General features: G+C 41.2%; 1 protein-coding gene across 8 annotated transcripts in view; it reads right to left on the reverse strand.

The window, feature by feature from the left end:
* Positions 1-2,159: 2,159 nt before the first annotated feature.
* Positions 2,160-16,748, reverse strand: part of LOC123977439 (protein EFR3 homolog B) — a 34,657-nt gene continuing 20,068 nt past the window's right edge. For 7 of the 8 annotated variants that reach the window (XM_046060102.1, XM_046060100.1, XM_046060105.1 and 4 more), the window contains 18 exons: positions 14,054-14,155; positions 13,422-13,556; positions 11,050-11,128; positions 10,481-10,616; positions 8,886-9,047; positions 8,568-8,679; positions 8,333-8,384; positions 7,427-7,599; positions 7,240-7,315; positions 6,943-7,104; positions 6,475-6,606; positions 6,315-6,382; positions 6,051-6,178; positions 5,581-5,672; positions 5,356-5,404; positions 4,904-5,010; positions 4,748-4,797; positions 2,160-4,637 (listed from right to left, as the gene is read on the reverse strand). In XM_046060102.1, coding sequence (XP_045916058.1) covers positions 4,532-4,637; positions 4,748-4,797; positions 4,904-5,010; positions 5,356-5,404; positions 5,581-5,672; positions 6,051-6,178; positions 6,315-6,382; positions 6,475-6,606; positions 6,943-7,104; positions 7,240-7,315; positions 7,427-7,599; positions 8,333-8,384; positions 8,568-8,679; positions 8,886-9,047; positions 10,481-10,616; positions 11,050-11,128; positions 13,422-13,556; positions 14,054-14,155 — 1,921 coding nt within the window. In that variant the 3' untranslated portion in view covers positions 2,160-4,531. The remainder of the gene's footprint in view (positions 4,638-4,747; positions 4,798-4,903; positions 5,011-5,355; positions 5,405-5,580; positions 5,673-6,050; positions 6,179-6,314; positions 6,383-6,474; positions 6,607-6,942; positions 7,105-7,239; positions 7,316-7,426; positions 7,600-8,332; positions 8,385-8,567; positions 8,680-8,885; positions 9,048-10,480; positions 10,617-11,049; positions 11,129-13,421; positions 13,557-14,053; positions 14,156-16,748) is intronic. The other variant, XM_046060104.1, reaches the window with a different exon arrangement.

Here is a 16,748-nt window from a genome sequence, read left to right on the forward strand (position 1 = left end):
GGGGGGGGGGGGGGGGGGGGGGGGACATAGCCCTAGACCTAAAAGAACAGTAAAAAAATAAATAAATAAATGTACATATTTATTATGACAACACCTTCAGAAACCTTGTCACACCATCTATTGTCATTACATGTTAGTGTGCTCAAAATGACAACACTAGAATGTATGTGTTCAGCAGGTTCAATGGCTGAATCCCAATCTCCACACTCATGGACTTGGAGTGTATTGAATAATACATACTGTCATTTAGCCAAGTTACCTGTTCTGCAGGCTATGTAGCCTAAAATGATGTCAACATATGTCACCAATGTTATTAAATGTAAATGCTCCGTATTTGTATAGCACTTTTCTAGTCTTTTCAACCACTCAAAGCGCTTTTACACTACATCTGCATTCACCAGTCATACACAAGTGCTCAAACGGAAACTAGCATTCACACTCATTCGGGGTTCAGTATCTTGCCCAAGGACACTTTGACACGCAACCAGGGGGAGCCAGGGATTGAACCTTCCGATTAACAGCCAACCCACTCTACCTCCTGAGCCACAGCCGCCCATAAGGTAAGGTATTAGGTAAATGGTCATCTTCTCTGAGCAGGAAAATGTTAACAGTGCCACCAATTGTAAAAAAACATTTGGAAATATTCAATATTTACTGACTTTTGCAGATTACCAAGCTCGAACACTAGTAACATACATTGATGTCACTCTAAAACGACCATCTTTTTATTTAACAACAAGGGCAGTGCTGAGGGTTCAATTGTGTGTCGGCCTATATGGCATATCTACAATGTTACAGATGTTCATGTTAAACATGACCAAAGCTTCAAATAATGAGGTAAAAGTATTTACAAGAGCCAAAACCTCAGATATCCCCCTGTTCTGAATGCTCTGTTTAAACTGTTTTTTTTTACTAACGGCTTCCAGGCAGAGAAGACAGCAGCATCTACAGCTTGTTTCAGTGAGGCAGATGTTGAATTGAGGGCCTGCATGAAGTGCCAGTATAAGATAAGACTGATCATGCAAAGCTACCATAGAGGAGTCACAGAACTACAATATAGGGTTGGAAATGCAGTATAATAGGTCTCCTTTAAATAGACAAGTGCATGACGGCTCTCTCGCAGAACATTTTGCGCCCTTTATGCACACATTCCCTAAGTTCACATCTCAGCAGACTTTGCATGAGGAAATGACCCACATTTCACAGCGTTGAGACATTAAGCAGAATGTACATGTGTGTATGTGTATGTACATGTATGATGCTGTTTTGATAGAAATTAGTAAATTGGTTATTTAAAAAACAAATAAAAAGTCCTTAACCCACATTTGTAGGTAATATGTTCTGGCATCAAGTTAAAGTGATATGTGGCAAAGTGCTGTCTCATTATCATTTTTAGGCCCTTGGACTCCATCGCTTACCAGATGACATGACAACACAAGTACCAAGTCTTTGAGGGTTCAGGGTATAGGCTTTATGGTGGAGATGGAGATTGGGCCAATGTTTACCATGTCCACTATCTTTGTTCAGCGTATTATCAAGCTAACATTTTGCTTAACATCACTAGTCATAAACAGGTAAAGGACAGCAAAGGGTTATCATTGGTTTTGGATGTAAACATAAAATCTTGGATAAATTTTTCCCCCCACTAAGTTGCTTTAGTTAAACAATTCTTTTCCAACGGATTGTCAGTTTTTAGGATATTTAGTTCATTTCAATACCACCGAATTTATCATGAAGATCAAAATGATGTAATTTGACATTTGAAGTGATGTTTGTTGGCCAACGTGTCCGTTGTCTTTGGATACTATATCTGTGGAAGGCTGTAACAGTAAAAGATAGACACTGCTAAAATACACATCCAAAACCATCCAATCATTTGACAGGAATGGGAATGGCAGACCCCGTGACCCTGTATGCAGGATAAGTGGTTGACGATGGATGGATGGGAATGGCAGAAATACTACACAAGCAGATGCATGTAGTGTAACAGAAACAAAACAGAACAACACACAGAAAGTGGCAGAGCACGAGTCATCTGTGTTTGATGCCCTCCAATGATGACCAGCACCCTGTCTCTCAGGCAGATTATATAACAAAACAACATTCATCAGGATTTCACTCTCACCAATAACAAAATAAAATCAGAAACAGATCAGACCTTTTATGGTTACTGACAAATTTATTGTACAATACAACATCACTAGCATGCAAAGTCCGGTATGACACTCATAAGGCATTTTCTCCATGTAAAAGCTGCCTTTGTCACTAGGTAATCCAGTTTGTAAAGTGCAAAGTTCACAGAATGAATAGATTTGACCTACAGCACTACATTGTAAACAGATCTATTAAATCAGACATGTAATGACAAAAGTAAGATTGGATTACCGTCAGTTAATATTACACGATGCAATGACAACAAGCACACTGGTAGTTTTACAGGTCTTCACCGCAAAGTTGCAAGATGCTGAAAAGACAATTTTATAAGGTGTCACTGGAAGTTTTCGACAGCTGCACATTGCTCTTAGATAGCTCTTTATAAACGTGGTGGAAAGAGTCACTGCACAAAATCTGTAAACTGTTTGAAGAGATTGGTCTTGGTAAATGACGATAAAGACACACACACATCTGCATGAATGTTCATATAGACACATGAATGAATACACTCACGCACCTGCACAGACAAAAAGGGTAAACATGAACAAACATGATGATACACTGGCATGTGTGGACATAAATATACATACAATATAAAGCAACCAACTGGGCTGTAACACATGACAATCAGGGATAAACCGGACACTGTCCTTTACATTAAACAAGATGGTGGCTGCAACACGTTTCACGCCCGATGCAGTTAAATTCACAGAAGCGCAGCAACTCTCACGTCACAAAACTGAGCAATCACAGCACCACACCAACAGAAGGTACAATTTAAAAACACACAAAAAGGATGTGCTACCAACGGTTGGGCCGTGTTAGCGAGGCTAGTGCCAAATTATTGCCATTATACTTATACCTGTGTGTGTGTGTGTTTGTATATATGTGCACACATGCACACAAAATGGCTTTTAGACTTCTTTCAATCTTGCTGAATGAGACCAATACGCTGCTTGGAGGCTGCAGCAGCAGCAGCATGGTGTAAAAACAGAGTGCAAACTCATTCCAGCAGGAGTGAGGGTGAAATGTCAACAATGCAGGTCATGACCGTGGTGCTAAAATCTGTGGCTAGAAATGAAGTCGAAAGTAATTTCTCAAACCTATTTATCAGATGGGCTCATTAAGTCTTTAGCAGGACACATTCAGACTTCACTAGTGTGATTTACTGGCCTCGAGATGATGCTGATTTCTACTGTGGACAGTTCAGACATTGTCAATACACCTTTTTGATTTCATATGTTGCTTGTTACTTATTTGACAGCACAATTCTAACAAATTAATCTGAATACTAACTAAGTAGCATTCTCCCTTATCTATGGACACAGTCAGTGCAGTGGCAGTCTAAAATTTTAATAAATATACATTGTATATATACACACACAAACAAAAACACCCCTACTTTATACATCTGCTTAAAGATTTATATATTTCTCTGTATATACACATTTATATGGAAAGGAGAAAAATAAAAGATCCTTCATTATATTCTAGTGTTTGATCTGGTAAACATTATGCTAAACACTTCAGATCTTCAGAAGTTTAGTGTTATTGTGTATGTTTAATCTTGAGTCACCTTTAAGGCACACTCACTTTGGAAGGATAGCACACAGATCGACAAGTTATCTTTCATTTAAACCACGGCTAAAATTGAAATTATAATTGAGAAAAAAAACTAGGTGTAGTAAATAAATGCCCATCACGACTGAAAACACCCTTTTGGCTAACACCAAAAAGAAAAAAAAGGTAAATCATTAAAACACAGAAGATGAGATGTTCAAGAGCTGAGTAACATGGGTGATGGGAATGAATGGCTTTGTATACATATCTCCATATTTCAATCAAACATAACACAAAAATACACTGTCAAGTAAATTAAAATGCATATAATTCACATTCGCTCTTCCTGGCCATAAAATCAACAAACAATAAAACAAATAAAAAATATAAAATCACATGGGAAATTAGCAAGATCATTCAATTAAATTTTGTGATCAAGGGTAGTATGGCACCCCGTGGGGGACAAACAGGTCAAAAGAATGTCTAAGAACTGCATCAAGTATGTCCAGTTACAGGACATGCAACGAGTCAATTCATTCTAAATCCAATTAAATAACTTTCAGTCTGTCACTGAATTTGTCCTCGCAGTTCTTAGCAATTTGTAATTTGAAATTCCAACCAGTGGAGTTTCAACAGACATCTAAGGAGAAATTAAATGTTTGTTTTACTGCTGCATTTACTGACATTAGCCCACTTGCTTTGGCTGACATCACAGGGTAAAAGAATTGTCATGTCAGACAGCTAAGTTTATCAAGAAGTGAGACTTCTTTAGTTGGCTTCAAACAACTGTGGGTTTCTCTTAGTTCTGTAACGTGGTCTAGTACACACAGAGGTCAGGAAACTTCATCTCATAGATGGGTACGGATCGACTCTGGCTTTGGCCATAACCCGACGAAATGGTTCCAGAAGGGCTGGGCGGGGGTCTAAATGGAAAGAAGAAACAGTCAGGAGTCGTCATAATCATCTTGGGTCAGATCCATCATCATCTTCATCATCCAATTAGTTAGTATCACCGTAATGCACCGTCTCTTACCGGATTGTAATCTCAAATATCTGATTTAGTTTGCTCTGCAGTAGTGTGGCCTAGAAGGGGCACAAAATAGCACATAAGACAATAGTACAAAGCTGAAACAAGAAACAAATCTGCCAGAAAAACAATAAGGATAGAAGTAAAATGTTTTTGATGTACCCTGGCGCCACAGTGGGCAGCTATCTCCTCGAACGGGGCCTTCTGAAACTTCTCCACCACTTGTCTCCTCCGCTCCCTCTCCTGCTCCTCCATACCCACACTGTCCACTAGAGGGAGACACATACAATGATTCAATTTTAGTAATGCATTATGTTAATAATAATATTACTATATTGAAGGATAAGAGCAACAATGAGGCATTAGTCCTTGAGCGATTCTTCTTAAAGTAGCAATAGAAATCTCAACAACTGATGAACTTACTGCAGCAATGCTTTGGCAGTTTAATTCCAATGTTAATGTCATTTCAAAAAAGGTTACTTAAACTAATATGAGGTTATTTTCTCTTTTTTTCAACCAAATTGGAGGTCCTCAAATACACATCAAATGACAGTTTTACAAGCACACAAGTGTTGCGATAATGCGGTCAATTACTTTAAAGTGAGTGGACATACCAATGGCATTTTTCAGGGTTTCAAATGTGATCTCCTCTGCTGGTGTCCTCTGCAGAACAGAAACAGAAGAAAAAAGGAACATGATGCAGTAAAGACAAATATCTTGAGATGTGAATATATCTAATATATATATATATATCTAATATCTAATCAGAAATGCTAAATGTTTCCTTACAGTGGGTATATTTGAGTTCTAGACCATGAAAAACTGTTTTTTGCCTTTACCTCCTCTTTCTCTGGACTGTTGCGGGACTCCACCTCCACCTGCAGTGAGATTGTCTCCCCAATACTCTTTCTCTTGGAGAGACGGTCCTCATCTGGAAAGAGAGCGATACATTTATGTAAAAATTGAGTAAACCCAAATAGAAACACGGAGATACTTTGATGGTCAGACAAGTGAAATGGCACCAAAAAGGCTGTCAAAGCCCTTCAACTCAATGATCCTGGCTCAAGCCCCAGAGCAGGAAAAGGTTCTGCCCTGATGAAGTGTCTTTCAATGACACAATAAATCCCTGCTAGCTCTAGGGGAGTAGTTCTGAATTTCCATAAAAGGAACCAATAAAGCACCCAGAAAAAGCTGTAACACGCTGCCAAGTACATAAACAATTTTATTTATCATTATTTACTTGGAGAGAGGAGCATGTTACTCATTTAAAAAATTCTTCCACTTGAGATGTATTGATTGAGCTCCTTACCAGTATACTGGGGGACATAAGGCGTAGCAAGTCTCTCTGTGTTATATCCACTGCCTCCAAGCACCTCGGTGATCTTTGACTGGAGGAACAAAACATTTCCTTCTACCTTCTCCAGTGAAGAGGGCAGCCTATGAAGAAAGGAGTGTAGAGTTTGTTTTATATAATAAACTGGAAACATTTACTGCTATTATTGCATATTTAAATATCAAATTTAATGTTGGTATGGTTTGAGAGGAAGAAGGATTTAATGTGGCTGGTACATACTTGGGATTATCAATGAAAACATCCTCGGGCAAAAGGTGGGGACTTTCTTTCTGTCTCACCTCAATTACCTGAAGGGCAGAAGGGAAAAAAGGGCAGTTTATTAAAAGAGGGTATTGGTATTCAGACACAGACGCATACACAAAGCACCCAAGGTCCAGACCTCGTGTATGTGCTGGCAGAAGGCTGGGACGGTGGTGAGCTGGCAGATGAGGTTGAGGTAGGCGGCGGCGAGGGCATGAACAGCACAGCGGTTATAAACAGGTAGAGCCTCATCTGTGGACAGAGCCAAGTCCTGCGCAGGAAACAAAGAGACATCAGCAAGGACCCTTGGACTGGAAAACACCCGGCCTGAGGAGCTCAGTCACTCAAATTCACCATCATTCCTTCAAATGCACTCTGATATAGACTTTAGACTTGGTTTTATGAATCATGGACTGTGCACACTTCTTTATCTTGCGTTTTATTTATTGGTAGTTTAAGCACTCGTCTTAAAAAAAAAAAGAAGACATTTCCGGTTTTGTCTCCTGTTTTTGTGTTGGCAGATAACTGTATCTGGGAAAAGTAAGAGGAAATGGCACAATTATTTCCTAGCAAAATAAATAAACAAGTAAATATAACAAATCATTACCTGCAAGGCGAGTGCCAGGCGAATGAGGTCCACCACCACTTCTTCGTTGGCCAGCTCCACACTGAGAAGACCCAACAGAGCGAAGAGGGTCTCGTAGTGCTGCCGACCGCTGCTCTGCTCCTTACAGCCCAGATAGATGTGTCGGTACAGCTGCTGGCTATGCTGTGAGTAGGATGCACAAGGAGAATGATGAGTCAGAAGAAAGGCAAGACGACAACGGTACTAGAGTTCAAGCGCTCTAGTTTTTCTGCAGGTTTATCACAAGTGCAAATATTTCTGTGTTCAAAGAAACCTAACCTTTTTCATGAATAAGTTGTCCTGTCTGGAACACTTATCGACTTTGAGCTTAAGCACAGAGATGTCAGAGATGATGCTGGAAAGAAAGAAGGCACAATGATTAACCCAAGTTGTCACTGTAATACAGCCAAGCTCCAACATGCTACAAATTAGGCCCCGCAATATACATGCAAACCTGCAGACATACCTTATGTTTGAGAACTTGGGCGTGTTTTCGTGCCTGTCGATGAGACTGAGAAGGATTTGGAGCACCAGCAGCCGAACCTCTGGATCCTCTGTTAGGGAGAAGGACAGCAGCGGCTCCAGGAAAGAGCTGGGCAGCGCTGTCAGCATGTTGGTGGTCTGGAAACCTGCAGTCACCTGAGAGATTGATGATCACAAGCCATTTATGGTTTACAATGTTCCAAAACACTAGGAAATTCATCACATCCATTTCTGAAGTTTGCTGATAAAGTCTAATAAGGCCACTGTCTGAGCAGCAATCAATCTGTTGCAGCAATTCTGATGTTTGATTTTGTTTACATGAATTAAGTCACGTTTTGGACTGAAGCGAGCAACTGGTCTAACTCCTGTCAGTCCTACACTGGCAACCTGGATGGATGGGTGCTTTCGTAAGTGTATATATAGGGTTTGGTAAAAAATTACATCACCAGAAAAGTAGCCCTTGCTTGGGCAAACATTCCTTAGATCACGGAAAGACAAATGTGAAGCCATGCAGAGAGATTAAAAGATTAAAGAATGTCAAGAAGATGGAAGAATTCTTAGACCCTACGGAGTACTGCAAAAACATACATGGTTAATAGAAAATAATTTTTCTCAAGCGCTGTACACAGATTTAAAGTTTGATTGACTAAAGTTATTTAGAGGTGAAGTGTCACCTGGACTGAATAGACTTAATTTAGTCCTTTTCTACAGTTACAGCACTGGGATAAACACACTCATTACTTAAACTGATAAAATGCATAAGTTCAAAAGGACAGACTCTGATTTCACATTTGATTAAAAATAAAACTGGTGATCATCACCATCTGTGTTTGCATCTCCTGCTTTAAAACTATATAAAGTTAATAATAATGCATGGTTGAAAATGTACCTGCACCAAGGACTTAAGCAACATGACCTGAATCATCCTGGTACCCTCAGGCCTGGAGATGAAAGCAAAGTAAAACACATTAAAACCTTTATAGTGACAAACATTCAGGTCTACACAGATTTGCTACAAAGTACTGCTGGTTGAAGGATTGATTCAGTTTTGTGTGCATGTGTGTGTCCTGGGCATAAGCTGCAGAAAGCGAACATGTGTTTTGTGAGATTTGTGAGTAACTCACCCAGAGCCTGTGGAGGGCAGAGCCGGGTGAACCCCAGGGACAGGGATCTTGCCCATGATAAAGAGCATGACCTCTGACCTCTGGTATGTTGGTAGAGTGTTGGCAAATGAACCTGAAAGAGAAAGAGTGGACAGAGAGATGGATGAGAGGAGGATTTGCAGCAAAGGAAAACAAAAGAGAAATTAGCACTAGTCTGTAGACACACGGCATAAACTCAGACACAAGTGAGATAAACATAAGCACCACAAAAATTTGATCCAATCCACGAGCCTGTCTTGCAAAACATCCCACACCACACATACCCACACACAGACTCACCGATGGTCCTGATGACAGCCTCCTGCAGCTGCCTCTCCTCATGTGCTTTGATGATCTTGGTGCCGATGTTGGTGCTGCCATCGTAGGATCCAGTCAACTCGTAGTCCACGCTCAGACGGAGCTGCCGCAGCAGGGTGTTAAACACCTCCAACACTGTGGGGCCTGCATACACAAAAAGTGAATAATCAGAAGGCTAGAGATTAAAATTGATCTGATGTATCATGAATCTGATCACCCTCACAATGTGCCAGCTGGTACCTTATACCCTTTTTACACCAAAATTAGCGCAGATATGCCATTTTTTTATCATAAACCTGCTAAAAATAAGCGTCAGACTCCTTTCCAATTGCCAGTAGAAGAGTTTGCCTTCTCGTTTTTTCAGCATCACAACATACCATTAACCAGGGTTAGTACAAATCAGAAAGCTATGAGGGTTGGAAAATATCAATATACTATGTGTGTACCAGTACCTCAAATTCGTAGCTGGCTGCTTAACGTGCACTCCACCTAACCTAGTTAGATGTAGAAGCAGGTTTGGTGTTGAGTGAAGCTACAATGGAGTCTCCTAAGAAGGCTGTATTTATCCAGAAACAAAGAGAGAGATTGACCATTCGTTCTGCAGGTTGTGTCATTATTGTGTAATATGTAGTATACAGCTAAACTATAACGACTTTTCTGTTATCTAACTAATGTGATGTAATTTCGTTTTCACCCGTAGAGTGTAGGCTACCATAGGATCACTATTTCATGATCCAGACTGGAATTCAGTTCGTTGTAACCAAAATGACATTAAAACGATGGTAGTAGTTAATTGTAATGCTGCAGATGTGCTGCTACAACAGATATGCTTAAATAATGCTTAAAGTATAAATTGTTTATATCAATTAATCAAAACCGGCACAAAAACAGTCAGTAAATCACTCTGCATTGATCTCAGAATGAATATGGGTGATTCTTACTGTGCCTGCTGTCCACAGATGTTTTAAACTGTATGAAAAGCTTCTCCTTCAATTAATGAAATCCCTGCAGCGTCTAAAGGTAGCAGGCAGCCTCTGATATGTGCCACGCCCCTCTATCTCTATGGATAAGTACAGCCTTCTTAGGAGACTGTGTCAAGGGATAAGTTTTAGTTGTCCCTCACCTACCAGCATCAGTTTCACTCAACCTTGCACTGATACGCCATACTTGCCTCTACATGTAACTAGAACATGCCACACTCAACACCACACCTGTGTGGCGTATGAGTGTTTACGTGTTAATGTTACCCCTCAATGTCAAAAAAACACATCACCAACGCCATATGCACATGACGTCCGCATAACCTTTGAAAGTCTATGGAAATTCTAGGTGTAATGTCAGAGTTTGGTCAGATTGCAGAGGTCTTGTCAGGCACTAGTGAGGCATTTGGGGTACTGGTGCACATGTATATTAATATGTTCCACTGTGTATAGAAAGCAGAATGGAGGTCAGTGATAATGTAAGGGTGGTTGCTGTGTCTAGCCCGTAAACTGTGTAAAAATAAGGTAAAAGCTGTGGTGTTCAAAAACACCATGCTGGGCAGGTGACAGATGTGTTTACGGTGTAAGTTCTCTTACCTACAGAGCCGCTGGCAGCGATGGCAGCTGCCTCCAGCAAGACTTCCACTATCCCAGCTCGCACTGTGGCTGAATTCTTGCTGTTGGCATCCAGGTGGCCGAGAAGCTGCTGGATTACCAAGTGAGAGTGCTGCGACTAAGAAAGAAGGAGATAAGGAATGAATGAAACCAGATAACAAAAAAATAACAAACATGAAAATTGCAGAAAGAAAGTGAGTGAAACAGAAGTGGTAGAGAAAGAAAATGAGAGTGAGTCATTCAACCAGGTAGGTAACTAAAAGCTTTGGAGATAACTGGAAATAACAGACTGCCTTTTTCAATCAGATCCAAAATGAATCACAACTATGAGGAGAAGGGTTGATGCCCAAAAGCAATCTTCAAACATCTCTTTTCTAAAGACAACAGGTAAAACAAAGATACAAAAAACCTAAAAAACATGGTACAGTGTAAATCAAACAAAAAGATTCAGGATTTCATTTTGTCCTGGATTTTAGGTGAACACATTGAAAGAGAGGAAAAAGGGGTGACGGAGAGGTCTTTGCTGGATATGTAGGCACTGTATCACTCACCTGAATGGAGTACATGATGATTTTGAAGCAACGCACTGCAAAGGTCTTCCCCTCCCATAGAGAGTGGTTATCTAAGTGCCTGGGGGAACACAGACAGGAGGAGAGGGATGGGGAGGATACAGAAGATGTGATTATACAGTGCCAGTAGTGATGGAGAGCAGCAAGGGATAGACAGCAAACGTATAGTGCCTCATAATGACCCAACATCAAGACTCCAGATGTGTTCTTTTACATTTAGGAATGTTGTAGTTCTTAACAGAAAAACGGAGCACGGGAAGGTTCCTTATGTGATAAAAATATATGGATGCACAACCAAACATGTATTATATGATGTACCACACTGTTTACAGTCCTCAATCAATAATTAAAGCATTTAGTTCAGGATGTTTGTAGTTTATTGATCAGTTTTATGCAGATTTAAACAGTGATCACTGCAGTAATGTAGCCATTGTCCACAGAGTCACAGTGTTATAGTACCTAAAGACAGACATAGAACCTAACCTCCTCGGGAGGAGATTAGGTTCACAGCATCAGTTGCCGGACTTACTGATCTAAGGTTTATCTGATATCGCTCTCTAAAACAGAAATCCCAGAGTTTCCCTCATCTCAGGCTTAACATACTCAGAATTTTCACTAATCCCACTTTCTGAAATGGGGCCCTGAACTCCCTGAAAACAGCTAGATTGTAGTCCAGTCTTTACTTCCCTAACCTGTCAGCATCACTTTATACTACACGGAATTGCCAAGCAGCTTCCACAAGTACAACTACATCTGAGACTAAAATAATGTTAGATACCCTTCCAGGCAGTCAATGGACACAAAGTTTATACTGTGATGTAGAGACGGTGCACAGTTAAAATGTTTCATATGAAAGATAAATTTGTTACAAATAAATAACTTAACACTCTGAAACGTCTTGCTCCAGTTTAGGTTATGAAGCTGGCTTGGGTTGTTCTGCCTGTGTTTCGGCATGGTTACTGCCTGAAGCAGCTTTGTTTTGGATCACACTAATTTGCTTGTCAGGGCCTGCACTACTCTGCTTCTGAAATTATGAAGATCATCTGTCAAAACAGTAAGAATTATGGGTGAACAAATAGGTATTCCAGGTAAATTAACCTGTTTTTATTTTCTATTTGACTGTTTCTAAAATTTGTATTAAAATGTCTTTTTTTATAATTTCATGTTTTATGGAAATCACTTTGAAATGACTTGTTGTTGAAATGTGCTATAACAAATAACTTGCCTTGCCTCTGATTGGCTAGTAGTCTTTAGCTAGGTACTGCGCATGTGCAACTCCCAACAGAAATCTTTTAGAAGTGAGATGCTTCACTCGGTAGCTTAAACGGACTGTTAAACACACAGGGTGAAAAGAGGAGCTGCAGCACTGTGCAGTATGACAAACAAATACAGTGTTTTTTGAAAATTAAACCATTAGTCTGGTACAATCCCTAAATACAATTATGAAACTTAATGAGAATAATATGACCTCTTTAACTTCCTACTTTGTATTTTCATATTGTTATATCAAGTTGCATCAACTGTATAAATACAAAAATGTATTCCTGCAGGCACATGATGCACATATAAATACTGGCTGGCATATTCTATCTACAGTATTCCTGAGCAGATATTTAAGACTTAACCTTAAACTAAAAATGTACCTCATGGTCAGCATGCTACTCCCACCATACCAACAACTTCAGTGCAATTGAAGGACACTAGCTTAGATGTATGAAATGATGGCAAGAGGGGCAAAGAATAGGTGGATACACGACAAACAAAAAAATTCAAGTCAATTCAATACAAAAAAGGAATGGGCGTTAATATCTAGGGCTCAGACAGACACAGACATGTGAGCCATGCAGTGAAAGGGTTCGGCTGAGACAGATAAAAAGAGAGCTGAATAGAGCTGAATTGATTCAGACAGACAGAGGAAGCGAAAGATGGAAAGAGAGACTGACAACTAAAAAGACAACACTAATCACAGAGGACCAGGCTCAGAGACATCCACAGTTAAATGAAAACATCAAAAAACCTTAGAAGCACAATAGAGTTGCGAATAAATGTTTCTGCAATATCTTGTCAGAAAATAACTAAAATTTCAACCTTGCAAGGCAGACCTCAACATAAGTGCAGTAATTTAAATATAAATTTAAATGTCCCATCTGCAAACCATGCACTCACATCTAGTCCGAAACAACTATATAACCTTGCATTGACCTTGTCGCGCCCCCTAGGGCCAATCAGTGGACAGATGAGAAATGCTACAACATAGCACTGAGATGCATCCTTCCTTCAGGTTTAGTCAATCAGTCAAGGACAAATCACAAAAAAGCATCCATCTTGAACATAGAAGAGTTTGGCTATCTTACATCAGCACGGGTGTGACTGCATTCTTGATGTTGCCATAGGCAGCTCGTCCCAGGAGCTCCCTGAAGCAGCGCTCTGTCAGCTCCACTGGGCTTTCCTTCTCCTTCTCCGATGCCTGCAGCGGAGAGGGGGAGCGGCTGGTGGGGAGCGATGCAGGTGAGAAAGCAGAAAAGAAGGAGAGGAGAGGAAAGATCAGGGAGGAGGCAAGGACGGGGAGGGAGGGAGGGAGGTACAGACAGTCAGAGAGAGAAGGAAGAGAAGAGGCCAGAGTTTGAAATCAATTTGATTCAATAACATTATAAATCAATTTTAAACCAAAAGCTCTCTAGACTGCTGTGTCACTGCAGCCTACACTCCTGACTATTCCCCCTGCAGTTTGTCTGCAGTGTGAAAATTAAGTGACTGTGTTGGCCCTCATGTGGGTACACATTTGTGTCCTGCACATCTGTAATCACCATGGGGGACACATCTGTGTGTAGATATGTGTGCGAGTGCGTGTAGGCACTTACACCAGGTCCAGCCTTTCTTTGTCCTCATGCATAGTTAAAACCTCCATCATAATAACTCTATCTTGGTCATGGCTGGCCTCGGGTGGTCCAGCAATGATGGCATTATTTATTAACTAACTAACTACCTAACTCTTTCATCTTGCCAGCTGCTGATGTGGAGGACATGTGGCTTCCTGTCTCTCAGTGGCTCCTCACAATTCACTGAAATCTTTTTCCCCAGACCAAAACTGCGGAAAAAATGTACAGGATTGATACACAGCTTTAACTTTAACGGTACAAACTCACTGCAAATGTGGAAAACTCAGGTGAGTTCTAAGCTCCTGTTGTTGAAATGTTTAGCTTCAGGAACATAAAGACTTTGCAGGCACTTTCACACGATGATTATTAATAATTAATACAAATCAAATCATGCTGGTATAACCTTGAGGTATAACTGTAGACTGTATGTAAAGATGGACGATGCGTCTCCGCTTCCTCCCACTGTACAAAAATGAAGCCAATATCTCCCGGATACAGGGGCTGCCATTTGGCACACAATTGTTTTTTCTCCAGAAATAAACTCTACAAGAAATCAGGCTAAACTGTCAGAAGACTTTGCTGTGCCTGAAGTTGATCTTTAAATGAACTTGTGCGTGGGGATTAATGTAGAGAAAAATATACCATCTGTGAGTTTAATTAGACTCTGCACTGACTGCTGTGGCTAAGCTCAGTGTGGGGAGGACTGGAGGTTGCACAGCGGGGGCAGTCAGCATAACACACACCGAGCGAAGGGAAGCTGAGAGGGAAATGTGTCTCTCTGTTGAAGTGCGTCTGTCTTTGTCCATCTGCCCCTCTCTTCCAATGACATCCCCATTCCCATCACTCTGCTTATCTACTTATTATCTACGTACACCCAACCTTCCAATGTTCTCCTTGCTGCCCTCCCCCTTTGGTTCCCTAACATTCACGTCTCAGCATCGACGTCAAAGTGAATTCCAGTATGTGGAATGCTGCCAAGCGAGGGAGACTCTGCAACTCTCTCACTGGCAAGCTCTCAATGCTTGTGTGATGCTTTTATCCTCCATCACCCATTGCACTATTTCTATTCATGCTCTCTCCCCTTCATACGCTTGTCCTTGGATGCTGCAGGTGGGAACCAGAGCTGTCAGTTGGTTCACTCAGTGATGACAATGATGATGAATGACGTGGGTGACGGCTGACAAAACTGCCAGGACAAATATGGCCTAACGTAAGACAAAGAGCACCAGTCGACTACAACACAGTGGCTCTGGACTGTGTGACCGAGGCATGGCGGGTCAACACTGACCCATTTTGGGTCATCAACTTTCTCACCACATGCAGGCACAGCCTGGACTGTTGTGTGAGGATGACACAGTAACACCGGGACCATTGTGACCTGGATTAAACTGCAATGTTTCTCAGTCATCCAGGTCAGAGTTATCCAAGGTGGGTTAAAGAGGTGGTATTATGCTTTTTCCCTCTCCTTTATTGAGTTATATATCTTTTTTGTGCATGTAACAGGTTTGAAAAGTGAAAAAGCCCAAAGTCCAGCTCAAAGGGAGTTCCCATCTTTTTTTTCTTTTTTTTTTTATATTTCCCTGTTGCTTTTATGTTTTATGTAAAGCACTTTGAATTACCTCGTTGTTGAAATGTGCTATACAAATAAACTTGCCTTGCCATCTCCCACAGAAAACTCTGCTCTGAACCGCTTGAAAACAGCTCGTTTGTAGTCCAGCCCTTCGCTTCCTTTACTTGTGACGTCACAATGAAAGCGCGTCATAAAGCTTGCCAAGTTGCTAGCGGGGTCAGGCACGCCCTCAAACCAAGCTAGTCTGAGCGGAGGCCCTTTGGCTTGACTCGCCCTTGTTTAGTTTTCCATTGTAGAAATGTTGCACCTGTACCTGCTTCCGGGTACTTTTTTTCGTATCACCTCACCTCCATCGAGGTTCCAAGCGAGCTGAGGGATACTAAAATGTAACGTGAAAACATGACAGACTGCTGATTGGTCAGAGAGAATATTCACTCTTCACTGCATCATCATCATTGCGTGCACCAGACAGAGGCCAGCAACAGAAAGTTTTATATTTTACAGTTTTCGTATGGAATTTCATCACTAAATCCAATTCTGAGAAGTTTTGAGGTGAGAAATCAGCTGTGTAGATTTTGAATATTGACAGTTTTACGAGAAGTGATGGCGGATATTATAACAGCTCCGCGGAGCTCCGCAAGTGGTTGCAGGGGAAGCCTGTGCCAACCCGCAGGAGGAGCGCGTGAGGCCAGCCAGCCGCCCGCTCATAGAGCCCTCTGCTCCCGCCGTCACACAGACCACTGCAGCAACAACAGCAGAGGAAAACACAGCTGGAAGGTTTTCATACCGCTTATCTGTCTTTACATTCTGAGTAATGTTGAAACGTTTTAACCGTAGACTCTATATATTTTAAAAGCTGTGTGGATCGCTGGTGTGTGTCGCACTGAACATTATGTCACGGTAGTTGTGTGTGGCGTCACTATGACGACAAGCTACGTACTATCTCTGGGTACTATCTGCAAAGGAAAACGGAGCAGGGCCGAGTAGAATCGTGTCTATCGATTTGCGCTATGGTAGCATTTTTCAGCAAGGCAGCATAGATCGTCAGAACACCGGCAACAGTCCAACGTTTAGTCCTGATGTTAAGATGTGGAACAATGATGTTGTGTGGTTGTGGACTTGTGAGTAACTTATACCATCTGCTAGGTTACGGTCGCAGTCTGAAGCAGCTTTGATTTGGATCACACTACCTTGTTTCTTACGACCCGCCCTTCTCTGCTTCTGATTGGCTA

The sequence above is a fragment of the Micropterus dolomieu genome, linkage group LG10, assembly GCF_021292245.1.
Source record: "Micropterus dolomieu isolate WLL.071019.BEF.003 ecotype Adirondacks linkage group LG10, ASM2129224v1, whole genome shotgun sequence".
NCBI classification, from domain to species: Eukaryota; Metazoa; Chordata; class Actinopteri; order Centrarchiformes; family Centrarchidae; genus Micropterus; species Micropterus dolomieu.